Here is a 16,641-nt window from a genome sequence, read left to right on the forward strand (position 1 = left end):
ATTTTTGGGCAAAAAAAAAGTTTGTGTTTTCACTTGCAACTTTTTTAAAAGCTGTGTTTCATTTACTATGAACTTCGAGATACAGCCAACGGATGCCGCGTCAGGCTCAGCTTGTTATAAGCGGGCTCGACTGTATACATAGGGTGAAAGCCGGGAGAATTGGGAGACATTTTACACAGTTGTGCCGCATTTACTCGCATAATGAACACACTCCAAACTTTTTTACTTGCATAACGCACTCCCAACTTCAGTTGTGAAAATTTTCGTTTTTTTTATCTCGTGTAATAAGACACCCCTTACATTCATTCGCTGCACAAACTGACACCTGTTGCCCATTGGACCTTTTCCATTCTTTATCATCTTCATCATAAACTTTAGCTTGGGTTGCACAAACTTTGCTGTAGTGATAGTTTTTGATACTCGTAGCTTCACCACAGTCTCTGTAATTAGCAAAGTATCTTTCCAAGGAGGAAAGTAAAACTGATTTTTGTTCCCTGAAGCTGTGCACCTTCGCTGACATAATACTGCTCTTGACTCTAGCTATCTTTTATTTTCTGAACTTTTAAAATTAAACTGTCAAGAAAAAAAATCTTAGCCTTTTGTCGCTTCATTAGGCAAGTTGATTTCAGAAATATCATGTCACATGATGCCGGTCATTATAAAAACCTGACATGTCGCTATCAGACTCGTCAAGGCAATGACAAGTGTGTCTTCTTTACTTGAAAAACAGTAACCCTTTAGCAAACACCTCTTTTTTTTTTGGGATGGGTTGTGGCAGCAGTCTTGACTGTGTTGTACCTCTTTTTTAATTTGTTTGTCGTTCTAACCTTCCATTCATGTTCTAACCTTTAATTCATGTTCAGTCTTATGCTTCCCTGATGTACTTTATATAACTGTTTTTCTTTTTGTGCTGTGCAGCATAGTGTGGACCAGGTAGGATAAAGAAAAATCCCACTCCTCCCTCAAACACAGCTGTCTCATTTCTCCCAAAGTAAACAACATTCAGCGGCTAAAGTTCATTTGTAATGCCTAAACATTTCATTGAAAAATTCCAGCCTTGATGCTTCTTTTTCAAAAAAAAAATTTGTATTAGCATTCATGAAGCAGTTGAAATCTGACAGTGTTACAATTATGATAACAAAAACTTGCTTTTGATATGTGAAAAGGGCAACTTCCAGTTACAGACAGATGCAGAATCCCATTTCTCCAACTGTCCCAAACCTCCGGACTCTCCCCTACATCCAGGTTTTGACTGACGGCAATGGCAAAAATCATTTCAGTGTCGCTATAACGGCCATTGTTTCAGGTTCAAGTGTGTCCAATATGGTCAATGGCAAAGACGCTCAGCTGCCAAGCTTCTGGGTTCCCAGCCTGACACCAAGTGCAAAGAAGGACAAAGCTGTCAAACCGGTAAGAGCCTTGGCTTCTCAGATATTACTGGCATTTCAGTGACACTGTTGCTGCAAAGCATTTTATTGCTTCGTTATCTTTGTCCGCTGTAGTGGATCAGTGACTAACGTGCTCGGCTGCTGACCCAAAGGTCACAGGTTCGATCCTGGCTGCGGCGGTTGCATTTTGATGGAGGGGTAATGGCAGAGGCTTGTGTACTGTGCGATTTCAGTGCACATTAGTGAACACCAGATAATTAAGATTTCCTCTCCACTACAGCAGCTCTCATAATCGTATTCTGGTTTTGGGACACAGAACCCAGATATTATTAGTAGTGCTTTGCTATTTTCAGCCCATTTCTTAATCATGCCTCACCTATTCGATGTTGTGAAGGTTACAACTTCATGTGTATTATGTGTAAAAATGCACGCTTATTTTTGCTTCCAATTCCTCGTGTGGTTTTGACTGAAAAAGGTGGCAATCAGACTTTTAAAGGGGTTGTGCCACCAAATTTCATACAGCAGTGTATGGACTAGGCACTAGGCATGCTAAGAGGCCATCAACAGCGAACCTGCACTTTTTGTTATTTTATTTTTTTGTTGTGGGATCTTGTGGGTGGCGATGAAGTGCCGGAGAAGCTGTCAGGAGCACGCTAGTGTGTTAATCAGCGATCTTCACTTTTGCCTATGTATTTAGGTGTAAAACGTATGCCACCAACCCCCGTAACATTATTGGTGGAGGTGTTGGGTACAACAGCAGGTAATGAAGGAAGTTCTTCAGCGGACGTCACATCGCTTTGTGAACCATGCCTAACATTGAGCCCTCTGCTTTAACATCACCGTCTCTATCCACGGCGCTGCCACCACCATATGTTTTCACACTGCTCAAGGATCTCGGTACATTCAAGATCGATGGCGTCGAGGTTGAAGATTGGTTGGCCATGTTTTAATGCGTGAGTGTACCTAACAGATGGGATCCCACGCTTAAGCTGGCCAACGCGTTGTTCTACTTGCGAGGTACGGCAAAGGAGTGGTATGAGAACAACGAAGAAAGACTCACCAGCTGGGATGTATGCAAGGAAAGATTACGAGAGGTATTTTGCAAATGCGCCTGCATTGTCGAGAGAAAGGAATTGGCCTGTCGTGCCCAATCTTTTACTGAGTCCTCCCTGTCCTACAATAAGGACTTGCCAACTCTTTGTTATAAGGCCGACAGTGACATGACAGAAGGTGAGGAGTTCAGGCACATGCTAAAGGGGATTGCTGATGGCACATTTAATCTCCTCATGTGTAAGGGCTCTTCCATCATGGATTTGATTATCAAGGAGTGTCGGCAGTTAAAACAAGCAAAAAGCCGCTGCATTGTGCAGTCATTTTCTAGACTCCCATACACTGCTGCGATTTCCACGTATGAAGACCAATTGGCGCCGTAGCGTACTTCACCTTCTGAAGCCCTTGCACAAATCGTTCGTCATGAACTCGAAGTGATGGTTCCGACAGCATTCTATTCAGACAGCTCTGATGCGAGTCCAGTTTCAGTTCCTTTCGTGTAAGCCCTCATTCTTCAGGAACTTGAAAATATTGGAGTGATGTCCATGTGTCAACACAGAGCACGGTGTAACACAAGCAGATGATGAACGCTTGCTTCCTGCAGGAGGTTCCGTGATGTAGACTGAGATATTCAACAAGATCGATCACTGGGTGCTACATGTACTGGAACGTTAATACATGAGGATTTGAAGACTCGTTCGACTGAACTGCTGCGGTCTGCAGCTTCAGTATATTTTTTTATATCTCTCAGACAAGCTCGTCATCTTGTACTCTGGACCACAGTGAATACATTTGCCAATTATTACTGTGCTGCTGATCGCGCAGACCTTTCATTGAGAAAATCAATTCCGCATTTGTTTCCCACCCCTGACCAATCCCCGTCGTACGCACCATCTGATGAAAGCTTGCCCGTGGGCAACGTTACACACCACGCTGTTCGTAAATTTATTTTTTGCCCTACGAAACGGCACCTTGACCCTGCAGCAATGCAGTTTCAGCCACGCATTCTGTATTTTCATTTTTGCGTGTTGCCCTCTGTTGTTTTGTAACACCTGGAACTCCAGGGGAAGTGGTTGGAGATGTGCGTCGTGGCAGATTTGACCAGTGGCAACGTCGCGATTGTTCTAAGTCGCTGGTGCACAGCTGCTTTTCATCGACAGCGCCAGCGAGGAAACCGAAACTACTAGTTCAAAAAGCTATTTTACGGTGTTTTCTTTGCGAAAATTATTAGCTGAGATTCGAGGCTTCTAACACTAAGGGCTGAGAGAACAGCATAGATATTTGCTAGAAGTCAGAGAACTGGCAAAAGTTTCCCAAATGTTTTCTTTTCAGCGCACATACTGAAAATTTTAAAACATAGGTGAGGTGAGGGCAGTTATGTCAATTCATGTACAGTGTATCGATTTCTGGAGTCTTATGTATACTGTTACCATGTTATGAACATGTGGCCCGCCGCAATGAACTGCTCCGAAAGTTTCAAACACGTGGGATTTATTGAGGTGCAGACATAATTTAGCATCCCTCAAAATGCGTACTCAGTGGCTATGAAAACGGCGCTCAAGTGCTCGAACATGCGATGAAGCATTAAAGGGCCAGTAAACAGCCTCGAGGTAGAAAAATTGTTGTGAAAAATAATATGCACACTTTTGTTTTGTGAAGATGCTGCCACAAAAGTTTTACGAATACGTACGTGTTGTAAAAAAGAAGTTACAGGGGGTAAGACAGTTCATTTCAGCTGATTTCAAATTTTCGCAAGGTGTGGCCACTATTACCTATTATAAGGAGGAGAAAGGCGTAGGCGGTATTTGTGGCTCCACTTAATTCGACAACGGGACACGACATCAGCGATTCGTTATTGACACGCAGCTGACGACAAAGCAGGCCATTCTGAACGCTAGCGCATATCATAGTGGTGCGGGCAGGAAGTGCAGTTCAAGGAGCACAGTTCTCCCAACAGTAAAGTAGTGAGACACTTCTTATCTCCGAGGCTTTCGTTCTGGCAATACCGCTTCTCCCAGTCTCGGGCTCTACAAAACAGCAGAGGGAAGCACAGGAAAATGAAAATGCGGACTGAATGGGGCCAAGGCACCGTTTCATAGGACAGAGGCCTTTTGAGCGAGCTCAGTGGTATGTCAAGTTGCCTGTGTTCAAGCTTGCGTAGGGGGGGAGGGGATGGGTCTGAAAGAAAGATGTGCAAGAATTGTTTTTTGAAATGGAGTGTCTGCATGGTGCGCAGCGCTGTAATATTCGGAAAATGGGATCGTCGCAGTCTACTGTACGAATTGGTGAACTTTATTGGTGTGTGAAGAAAAGTTGGAGCCTCTTTAATGGCCCTTTAACTGTGGAATGCTTATAACTATCAGAAAAGTGTATATAAATCTTTTTATTAAACTAGAGCTCTGTAACGCTGTGGCATTAATAGATACATCTAAATTAGCATGGGTGTCCTGTCATAAGCTTATGTAAAATAATACGCACAAATGCTTTACCTATTGCTGTACCTATTTTCGAGCCGTCTGGGCTATTTAGTGACAAGCCATCCCCTATTGAAAGCACTTTTCTGACTAATTTCAAAAAAGGAATGCTCTCAGCAGCAGACTGCTCACAACTAGGTAGGGTAGACAGCGATTTTGCTCGTGCGTCCGTGGCTCATGTACTTTTGCTCATGAGTGTACATGAAGAGAGCTGTAGCGTAAATGGCACTAAAAAAGGTAGAACAAACGAGGATGCGCACAAAATTTATCTTGCTGGTCACTGAAAATATACAGTGGATAAGAGCACATGCAAACGTGAAAAGCTAGGGAGGGCAAAAGTCAAAGAAAAAATCGTGGAAGAAAAATCTCTGAAAAGAAGTAGCCCATATGTGCGCATTAATGCTTTTGAAGTAGAATTACTCAAGTCTCATTTGCATGACCTCAACAATGATCGTCCTCATGTTTATATGGCTGCGTAGTGCACCCTTCGCGCATATAAGCCATCCTTGTTCCTTCACGAGTAGCAAGCACATCATGTAGAAGGCATTCATGCACGCACTGTTTAGAGGGGGTCATAGAACACACGCGACACTCATGGCTTCTGCAGCATCTTATAATGAGTCATGGTTCCTCCTATACCGTTTTGGGGTGGTGCAATTGACGTCAACTCAGAAAAAGGATGCAACTTTGGGTTCTCCGGCTGTTCCAGTATACAGGTGTTGTCACTGCCGGTACAAAAAGCGTATGACTGGGAGTAAACTAGTTATCACATGCAAAAAGGAGGTCCTCAGGCAAGTAACAACTACATAGCCAGAGAGACTGATACTGGTCTAACATTATGGCTGCGCTAAATCCAAAGAGACTGATGCTGGTGTTACATTATGGCTGTGCCAAATTAAAGACTGAGCCAAAGCGCACGTTGTTCCAATTGACTTCTTTAGTCGTTTTTTCTGGACGTGGGCTCGTGCTTGCCATAGTTCATTACCAGCTGACAGTATATTCTTGGAAGCTGTGTAGTGAAATTTCCTGTTATTTGGCACATGAACTCTGAGCTTGCATATAGTGTGCCACACTAGTAGATGGTGTGGCACACTTTATGGGGAAGGACTCTTAGTTAATCAAAAGTCAACTTTCAGTCAAGCAAACCTAATGGTGACAGGACAATTTTTCGTTTGTCACTGGCATTCAGAGAAATTTGAATACAGGCTATGTTTGTTATAATGAATCGGTATACAACGGACTTTCGCATACAACAGACCATTATTCAGCCTAAGCTTGGTCGGCGTAATAAGTTAATGGAGAGAAGTTAGCTTTAAACGGACCGCAATACAACAGACTGTCAGCTACAGTGGATGAAATTAGCAGCAATTTTTGTTTAAATTGGGTGCTTAAAGTGGACTTATGCCGTGTTGACGCGGGCTGATAACAGATTTCACCACGCCACTCTTTGAGAGCTAAAGCCACGATAATATTAAATGGTAGCTGGCAACATTGGTGAGCCAAGCGCCACTCTTTGAGAGCTAAAGCCACGATAATATTAAATGGTAGCTGGCAACATTGGTGAGCCAAGCGTCTAGCCAAGCCAGTCTGAGAGCATGTTGGCAAAGTTGGTCATGCACGGACGTAGCTAGTTGGTGCCATTTCGTGGTTGTGTTCCCATGCTTGACTGTTCTGTCTGTTCACAAATTTTGATGTATTGGCCTCCGCAAACCAGAAGCAAATTTCGATGAGCGACAAGCTCAAGATAGTGAACGCGGTCGCGCATAGTGAAAAGCAGGCACATATTGTAAAAGCAACGGGACTGTTCAAGCAGACTGTGAGTTCAATTGGGAACAACAAGAGTACCACTGGCAAGCAAGTTGGAGAGGAAATAAATCCCAAGCGCTTAAGACTCCGTGAGACGACATATGCGGACGTTGAGTATGCACTTTTAATTTGGCTATGTGATGTCCCATCTGGTGATATTCCAGTCAACAAACTATTGTTGAGGAAGTGGGCCGAGCAGATAGCTGTGGTCCTCGGACTCGATGACGGCGTCACTTTCAGCGATGGATGGCTGGAGAGATACCTTGGTGCTGTTCAGTTCAGAACTTTTAGACGAACTTGGGGCTGTCCAGCGATCCTTGAAACAGGAGGAGGGGGAGGGGGCTGCACTCCTGGCAATAGGCGACCTACTTCAGCAGATATGCCTTCCCCCGTCCACACAAATAAGAATTTATTTAAAGCTGATCAACAGGAGCGTATGAAATAGCCTACTAGAAACGTCTTATTATCAGGATAAGTTTCGTTGCGAGAGCAATTATATGAACAATCTCAGCTGGTTTTTTGCCATCGTCGCCGTCATTCACCATGTATGTACAGGTAATGCAGTTTATTTGTAAAAGATGAAATAATGCTCATAAAAGACAAACAGAAAAATAGAACATAAAGCTAGCTTGCTAAATTGGGGTGGCTAGGATTACTATGACAAGCAATCAGCTGCTGGGCATTTTATCTGTGAAAGAAATGTGTTTGTGGTGGCAGTGCGATACGTGGCACTGACCACATTTTGGGATAAGTAACCATGGGAGTGTGGCACCATAGTTGCTAGTAAACAGTCAGAGGATGATGAAAATTGTGTTCTTCACTCTGCTCTTGGGAAAAATAAGTATAGGACCTATGTATTAAACAAGAAAACAAAAATGTATTGATGTAATAGATATATGTAATCTTGATACTTTCAATAATTTGGTATTCGATTAACTTGGGCATTTTGTTGGTGCTTTGAAATTCAAATTAACAAGCTTTTACTTTATTCTTCTTTAGTACTGCAATGTTTACTTACTTGGGTACATCTCATGAGCTTGGCAAGCAGTTTTGCTAACATGAATGGAGCAACGAAAAGGGTATGTATTGCTGTGGGTTTCTTCAAGTTACTGGCAGGGCAACCATGCACACATGGTGTAATGCCTCCAAAGTCTGCCACATGTTCTTCATGAAGTCATTTTAGCAGCATTTCGGCAAGAGCAAAAAAGAGCGTTTAGAAGAAACCTGCCTTCCGCAGCATCTGTGCTTCTTGGAGGCTGAAGCTTTCTGCTAACTTTTGTAGGCAAGAGGGCTGCCCTGAAACATGATTAGGCGTTTTCCTTTTTAAAGAGGAACAGAAAAAAAGAATAAGAGAAACTTATAAAACTTCATAATTCTACTCGGAAGATGCAACTGCTCTGATAAAGAGTTAATTTCTCATAGTTTAATAGTGGGCTGTATTTTTGATGTTTTGTTTTTCGAAGCAGTATTTGTGTGATGCCTCCTTGTGACCGGAGTCACCTTTTGTTACATCCTGCCCTTATGTAATGCCCCTTGAGGGGCCCTTCAGGGTCAATAAATAAATGATAATCGTCCCACGGTGGTGATCTAGTGGCTAAGGTACTCGGCTGCTGGTCGTGGGATCGAATCCTGGCTGCGGCGGCTGCATTTTCGATGGAGGTGGAACTGTTGTAGGCTTTTGTACTCAGGTTTCGGTGCACGTTGAAGAACCCCAGGCGGTCGAAATTTACGGAGCCCTCCACTATGGCCTCTCTCATAATCATATAGTGGTTTTGAGACGTTAAACCCCACGTATCACTCAATCAGATAAATGATAATTGTCAGCGCACGGCGGCTGCTTGCAAGCTAGAGCCCCGACGACACAATCACCCAGGCGCGTGCAGAGGGCTCGAGTTCATTCCACTCTCCCCCTTCCACAGAAGCACTGATACTTCCACAGAAGCACTGGTAGTTCTGTGAATTGTAAGGGAAGATGAGTGAGTCGAGAGACACGGGTGAGTTCTGGGATTGTTGGCTTGCCCGTTTCGGGTGGGTATGACGTCATCAAACGTCACCTGTGGTAGTTCACGGTGCTGCCGCTAGACGCGGCAGTTTGTGACAAATGCATTGATTCATTGTTTTTTTGCAGTTTTTGCTTGGAATGAAGGCTGTTTCTTCGATTTCAGGACCCAATCTTTCAGTTTGGTTCAAAACATTGGCGGCAGAAATTTTGTTCAGTATCCCTTGAATCACTTTAGAATGGGAGGAATCAAAGTGCAGAAGAGCTGTCTTGGTTCTTGGCCTATAGTGCGTGTTCCATGTGTCCCATTCATTAGGCTTCATTTTTTCAATTTTATGATGAAATTATGGTTTCTGTTATGGATTTAAGAATGTTCAGGCTGTCGACTTGTGTGTGTTTTCATTGATTTCAGTCGCATGTGGTTGCTGAATTGTGCAGCTCAGCCAACATTTATGAGCATCAATTAAGAATCTATGTCCACTTTTCAGAGAAACGTTGTGCTTTGCCCTATGAGTGGAAACCCAATCAAGGCCAAGGACTTAATTCCGATCAAGTTTACTCCCGTGGTGGACCCCGATGAGAAGGCATCCCTCATTACAAAAAAGGCAAGCATGTGCAGTTTCATCATTCTTTGTGTGCCCTTTTCAAATGGCAAAAAGTGCAACTTGCATAGAAGCAGTTTGGGCTATTGGTGCCGGTGTTGCTTGTGTTGGTTCCTTTAGTGTGTGTGCTGTTAGTCGTAAACGTGCCTTTTGGGGAAGGGGGAAGGCAATCTGATGCAGCATAGTTTTTGGATGAATTTTTGTCACAGCCTTCATATTCGTTCAGTCTCCAACTCATTAATGGCTGGTGGATGTTGTGTAGCCAAATTGAGAATGAAACAACTGCTCAGGGCTGGAAGTGCTGCGCCATTTGCACCAATTTGACCTGCTGCTCCAAGGGCGCCTAAACGGCAATTCGCATGTGCAAATTTAGTCGAGTTTTATCATTGACCGAGCAACGCGCGTGTGCTACACTAAGGACGCAACTGCGTCCATATCAAATCAGTTCGGTCACGTCTATTAGTTCCGTTTCACTAGTCAGGTTGTATTTCGGTTCATGCATTAATCTTGTTAAGGTGGCGTGCGTGTGCATAACTCATTGTGCGACTCTATATATGTTTGAACAGCAAAGTTGTTAGCCGAATCATATAAACTGAAAAAAAAAAAAAAACTATAGATCAGTTTCACCGGCGAAGCGATGACTGCAACAGCAAGAATTTGTTATGTTGTAATGCTGATGCTGCACGCGCTCCTTTCTATTTTTGCCACCACACCATTACGCGTGTAAAGCTGCCTTGTGGAAACGGCGCCTGAATTACTGGGAACAATCTAGATAATCTTAGAACCTTCCAATGAGATTACGCGCAGAACGCGTACTTTAGAGTTCTGGAACTTACGCGGCCGCTAGCGGTAACGCCAGAATCTTTGATGGCACATGTATAAAAGCCGACGCACGTTGCTGCTTGACAGATTATTGATGGTCGACACTCTGGTTTGCTGTTATTAGTCTACAGCGTGTATTGTTCGTAGAGTGACATTTAGTTTCTCGGGCACAGGTTTGCTCAAATGAAAAGCTCACTTGTGAAAACAGCGGCTGCTGCTTTCGTCAACATCACGACTGCGTGACAATACGAAGGCTGAAAGCTATTTTGTTTGGATCCCTCATCGCAACACTCTACAAAACGCTGGTGTAAGAGAATAACGATGGCCGATCCAGGGAGAAATGCTCTTATCGCACAATCTCTTTCCATTGAGAGCTCACCACGTAGAAGGGTTTATGAGCCGCGTGTTGATGCTTGCCGGTAGCGCGCGCTCCAGCTTATCGCAACCATGCCTTAGAATCAAAGCCCCCTCCACTCCCCCCCCCCCCCCCCCAGGGTCTTTTTTCGTGCTCGTTGAAGACGGGCGGTGTGTTTTATCTCTGTTTGAGCATTCGACAGCAGGTGTAACACGCGGTGGGATACTATCACGTGCGCCGCCCTCCGAATGAGCGATGGAGATCGGCAGCCTCGTTTAATCTCTGCTTTAACAGCGCTCACCACCCCAGCTTGTTCAATGTTACGCGCGGATAGAACGTACGATGCGCGGAGATTGTTACCAACTTGTAGTTTATGCGGAAAATAGCGGTGATAGCGAAAACCCGTCAAGTGTCCATATAGTGCATATCGTAATAAAAACAAATCACTTAATTGCTTAGCGATAGGGAGTTTTAGAATAGCGCACCGCGAGCCCTTGGGGTGCGGTCGCTGCCACTGCGCAAGCGTCGCAAGGTGAGCCGCCGTTCGCGTTCGCGGTTCGTACGCAGAAAATCCGAAATAGTGGGCGGCTTGTGCGACCCAAACGCTGGTTTTGAGGCTACGGTGTCGCTGGGATCGTGCGTTGTGGTTTGCAGGAGGGCAAAGGCTGTTCTAAAACTCGTATGGCACTAGCTATGCCCGCAGCACCAGCAAACGTTATTCTAAAGCTCCTTAATGGCATGGCGAGTCCATCTAAATTTTTTCACGGTTCTCATGTGAGCTGTAGCACTTTAATGACCGGAACATAAAATTTTTACTCATTTTTATAGAGCCCCATTGGTTTAGTATAAAAATAGCTTTCATTAGTTCATCTCTAGTCTAATTGACTTGCTGTTCATGTAGGATGCGTTGTTTTATTCACATCTTGAACATTTTTCCTTCATTGGTCTGAGTTCTGGTAGCTGTCCAGGGTACCGTTTAAATTTTTTCTTTGGGTTGCTGTGCTTTCAGCTTTGATGTTGTAAGATTTAATATATTTATCAATTTGGGGTAAGTCTGGTCACTTGATCAGCATTGAATGCTTAGTAAAAAAACACGGAAATTTTTTGGTTTTATGAGAAAGCAACCCTTCTAATTAACAATGATGTGTGACCCGAAAAATCTGCTCCAAAGCTAAATTTTGCTGCTCCAAAATACATACTTTGGTGTTCCAGAGCGGCTCCAAAACTCCCCTTTGACTGCTCCAAGTCTGCTCCAAAACTGTAATATTCCTGCTCCCAAAGCTAAATTAGGAATAATAAGAAGAAAGGCAAAAGGCATTGTGGTCTAAAACAAGGCATGGATAAAAGCTAGGTGCTTACACTTGAATTACCATGTCTCTGTCTGCTTCTCTCTTAAAGGCGTGACCGTTCCACTCTTCCTTTAAGAGTGCCATCTTAATGTTCAACCTAGTGTTTAGGTTAAACACGAAAGCCTAGTGTCCCAAAAACGATCACAATAGGTCATATGGTTTTTTAAGAGTATCGCGTGTGCAGTCTTTGGTCATGGCTTCAGTGGATGGCTTCTGTCCAGAACTTCATAAGTAACTTTGCCCACTAGCTGCAGCTTTTTATTAGGGCAAAAATACTAGCTGTCAAGTTTTTCTAAAAGACTTTTGCAATAGCTGGAGGTCGAAACTAACACTTGGTCACCTGGTTGGAACTTGCCTTGTCTGTGGCGGAACTATTATTGCCAAATGTCAATGCCTTTTTGTTTATTGATGTTCACACAAACCAGTTCGCATGCTTTTTCAATACAGTGCACAAAACGCACAGTGTCTTCTTCAAGGCTGTGTGTGTTTTCTCATGGCCCCACCGCAGTGGTCCAATGGCTAAGGTACTCGGCTGCTGACCCGCAGTTCGCGGGATCGAATGCCGGCTGCGGCGGCTGCATTTTCGATGGGAGGCGGAAAGGCTGTAGGCCCCTGTTCTCAGACTTGGGTGCACGTTAAAGAACCCCAGGTGGTGAAAACTTGCGGAGGCCTCCACTACAGCATCTTTTATAATCATATGGTGGTTTTGGGACGTTAAACCCCACATATCAATCAATAAATGTGTTTTCTCATGTAGCAGCACATTCAAGATTATTATGACATCACAGTTGTACACAAGAATAAACAATATGCACATGTGGTCTGTTGTGTAATGGTATTGTGTGCAAATGTTATGTGTGGCAGTACTTCATCCCACACCTTGTGCTGTACATCCATGTACATAGACAGCTTATTAGTGGTCGTTTTGTTCAGGCATTTGTTCGAGCCATTTCTCTGGGGGTGATAACTTCTTTGCATGATGCAACTTAGTTGGAAAGCGTGTTTCAGCGACTTTTTTGTAAATGCTGTTCCTCGGTATGTGATTATGCATGATAGAAGGAAAGAAATGTGAATTTAAGGGCTCGTTTTCTTTGTTAGAGGCAACAATATTGTCACGAAGTCGTGATGTGGATGAAGGGAGCAGACTGCATGTCGAATAATAAACTGTTTATTCGGGCCGAACTTGTGGCCACATAAAATGAAGTTGGATTACAGCAAACCACTTGCACTGATAGCGGCGAGCAAAGTGCAGGCCATCGATCAACTGACAAGCGGCGAAGCACGGCAGAATTTATACATGTGCCATGGAATTTTCTAGCGTTATCGCTAGCGGCGGCGTAGATTCTATAATGATCTGTAATGTTCGCGATGTGAACGTAATCTTAACAAAACTATCTACTACAGCCTTGAAGCTTTTCAAACATTGTAGGCACGATTTGCACTGAATGTAATGCAACAGGGTGATAACAAAACTTGAGGGAAGGAACGTGGCAACATCAGTTTTTATTATTACATCTGAAAAGGGGTTTATTGGTGACTGTTGCGACAGTGGCCCTACGATGAAAACACGATCGGGACAGAGCAACGGTCTATCAGATTCCGGCAATGATCGGCACGAGCCGAGCGAGAAAAGCCCAGCACCCAGTACCCAAGTGGTAGCGATGTTGCTTGCCAACGATGCGTTTTCTTCTTCACGATTTGCCCCCGCCGAAAAAGAGCCATCCTGGCGACCTAAGAGTCTGGAGGCAGAGGGCTATGATATGGCTTAAGGCGGGCGACATGGACGATGTCACGTCCACGCTGGCGCATGTCGTCAAATGGGGAAAGTGGCTCAATAAAAAATTCATCGGCAAGGTTTGCTCCAAAACGCGGTATGGGCCCTCGTACTTTGGAACGAGCTTTGAGGAAAGGCCGGGGGTTTGGTAAGGAACAGCCTGCCATACAAGTGAACCCGGGGAATAGCTGTGGCTTTGTGAAGAGTCGGCGTTGTTTTCTTTCTGGCGCTGCTGTTCTTGTGATGTAAAGGTGCACTCTTCCGCATTTCAGGCAGCTTCAGACACAGGGGGGCATTCGGATGCATCAGGACGGTATGGAAGGAGAGTGTCGATGGTGTGGGATGGTTCGCGTTCATAAAGAAGAAAGAAAGGTGAAAATCCAGTGGTAGACTGTGTCGCGGTGTTGTATGCGAAAGTGATGAATCGAAGAATGCGGTCCCAGTTAGTATGATTAGATGTCACATACATCGCGAGCATATCGCCAAGGGTGCGGTTAAATCTCTCCGTGAGCCCATTAGTCTGCGGGTGGTATGCCGTGATCTTGCGATGAACAACATCGCATTCAGAAAGCAGAGACGTGACGACTTCTGATAGGAAGGCTCGACCTCGGTCACTTAGTAGTTCACGAGGTGCACCATGTCGTAGTAGGAAGAGATGAAGGACGAAGGATGCTACGTCCCACGCAGTAGCACTTGGAAGGGTGGCAGCCTCAGCGTAGCGTGTTAAATGGTCCACAGGGACTATGATTCACCGATTTTCATCTGATGTTGTCGGTAGAGGGTCATAGATATCAACTCCGATCTGATCGAAAGGTTTGGCAGGGCACGGAAGTGGTTGAAGCGCACCGGACGATTGGAAAGGTGGTGATTTGCGGCATTGACAGTCAGGGCAGCCCATAACGAATTTTCGAACAAAATTATACATTCCGCGCCACTAGAAGCGATGGCGAATGCATTTGTAAGTTTTGAAAACTCCGGCATGACCACATTGGGGATCGTCGTGAAAGGAGGCACAGATTTCTGATCGCAAGCTGTGCGGGACAACCAAGAGCCACTTACGACCTTCAGGGGCGTAGTTGCGTCGGTGTAGCAGCCGATCACGAATGGTGAAATGAGCAGCTTGATGTCGGAGAGATCGTGGTACCGCAGTGGTTGACGATCCAGAGAGACAGTCAAAAATGGAAGCAATCTACGGGTCCTTGTGTTGTTCACTGGCAAAGGAGTCGAGGTCGAGAGGTGCGACGGAGTTGGTACCAGTGGTTCCGCAGGACGAGTTGGGAGGTAAAGGCGAACGCGACAGGGCGTCGGTGTCAGAATGCTTGCGTCCACTGCGATAGACGACGCGAATGTCGTACTCCTAGATTTGCAGTGCCCACCGAGATAGGCGGCCAGAAGGATCTTTCAATGTGGCGAGCCAACAAAGTGCATGGTGGTCCGTTACCAGGTCGAATGGGTGACTGTACAAATAAGGGCGGAACTTGCAAAGCGCCCACACTAGCGCCAAGCACTCCTTTTCAGTCACGCTGTAATTGGCCTCAGCTTTAGTAAGCGTGCGACTCGCATAAGCAACAACGTATTCGGAATAGCCCGGCTTGCGTTGGGCGAGGACAGCGCCAAGGCCAACCCTGCTAGCGGCTGTGTGAACTTCCGTTGCAGCTGTTGGGTTGAAATGCCGAAGAATTGGAGGAGATTAGCAGACTACAGAGCGTGGCAAATGCGACGTCGCAGTCAGGAGACCAGGTTGAAAGATCAGTGTCACCGCATAGGATGTTGGTCAGTGGTGACATGATCGATGCAAAATTTCGCACGAAGCGCCGGAAATACGAGCATAGCCCGACAAAACTGCGTAATTCTTTCATTGCAGTAGGTTTCGGGAACTCAGCAACTGCTCGCAGTTTTGCAGGGTCGGGTAGAACACCATGCTTGGACACGATGTGCCCTAAGATGGACAGCTCTCTCCGGCGAAGCGGCACTTTTTAAGGCTCAGTTGGAGACCAGCGTTGGTTCAACACGTCAGAACCAGTAGGTGCCAAAGCAGATGTGTAGGAAAATCGGGAGAGAAAACGACAATGTCGTCGAGGTAGCATGGACACACAGACCACTTCAGTCCACGCAGTGTAATGTTCATGAGTCTTTCAAACGTGGCAGGAGCATTACAAAGCCCAAATGCCATTACGTTAAATTCGTACAGGCCATCTGGTGTAATGAACGCAGTTTTCTGGCGATCAGCTTCTGCCATAGGAACCTGCCAGTATCCAGATCGTAAGTCTAAGGAGGAGAAGAATTCGGCTCCTTGGAGGCTGTCAAGGGCGTCGTCGATGCGCAGTAATGGGTAGACGTCTTTTCGCGTCACCTTGTTTAATCGCCGGTAGTCGATGCAAAATCGAATCGATCCATCCTTCTTTCAAACTAGAACAACAGGAGATGCCCAAAGACTGTGCGATGGTTGAATAACGCGACGGTGTAGCATCTCTTCGACCTGGTCGTTGATGACGTGACGTTCTGCAGCAGAGACACGGTACAGTCTTTGACACATTGGCTGGTGCGAACCAGTGTCAATGTAGTGGTGCACTGCGGAAGTCCGACCCAATTGCGGCTGAGAAACGTCGAATGAATTCATGAAGTGCTGGAGGAGATTAAGAAGCTCGGCGCGTTCATGGGCACTTAAGGTGTCGGCGACGGAACTCGAGAAGGTGTCACTCAACGAGCATTCCAGTGGGGAAAGGGCATGAAGTTCGGTCGAGGCGCTACTGCACGATTCGTCTGGCATGTTAAGGAATAAGGAGGAATCGGGGTGCTCCACTCGACCGAGACATTCGCTGGCGAGTAGCGGAAGCGGTGCAGAAAGGGGGTTGTGGACGAAAATACTGCTTCGGCCAGCAGTGACGTCAAGTGTAGCGAAAGGCAAGGAAACCGCTCTGGGGCTCATGAAAATGTCGGAAGGTGTAAATATTACTGTAGCATCGTTATGGTCATCGCAGCAAACAGGGACGACGGCAAGAGAGACTGGCGGAATTTCAGT

General features: G+C 45.4%; 1 protein-coding gene across 6 annotated transcripts in view; it reads left to right on the forward strand.

The window, feature by feature from the left end:
- The window catches only part of LOC119169143 (nitric oxide synthase-interacting protein), a 264,086-nt gene that overhangs the window by 150,164 nt on the left and 97,281 nt on the right, over positions 1 to 16,641 (forward strand). For 4 of the 6 annotated variants that reach the window (XR_012888699.1, XM_075882999.1, XM_037420244.2 and 1 more), the window contains 2 exons: positions 1,307 to 1,410; positions 9,206 to 9,322. Coding sequence is in view for 5 of the 6 variants with exons in the window: in XM_075882999.1 (XP_075739114.1) it covers positions 1,307 to 1,410; positions 9,206 to 9,322 (221 nt within the window). In the remaining variant the exon portion in view is untranslated. Of the gene's footprint in view, positions 1 to 1,306; positions 1,411 to 9,205; positions 9,323 to 12,353; positions 12,602 to 16,641 lie in introns of those variants that run through there. The other 2 variants (XM_075883002.1, XM_075883013.1) reach the window with 1 other exon arrangement.

This window comes from Rhipicephalus microplus, chromosome 2 (assembly GCF_043290135.1).
Source record: "Rhipicephalus microplus isolate Deutch F79 chromosome 2, USDA_Rmic, whole genome shotgun sequence".
Classification (NCBI taxonomy): Eukaryota; Metazoa; Arthropoda; class Arachnida; order Ixodida; family Ixodidae; genus Rhipicephalus; species Rhipicephalus microplus.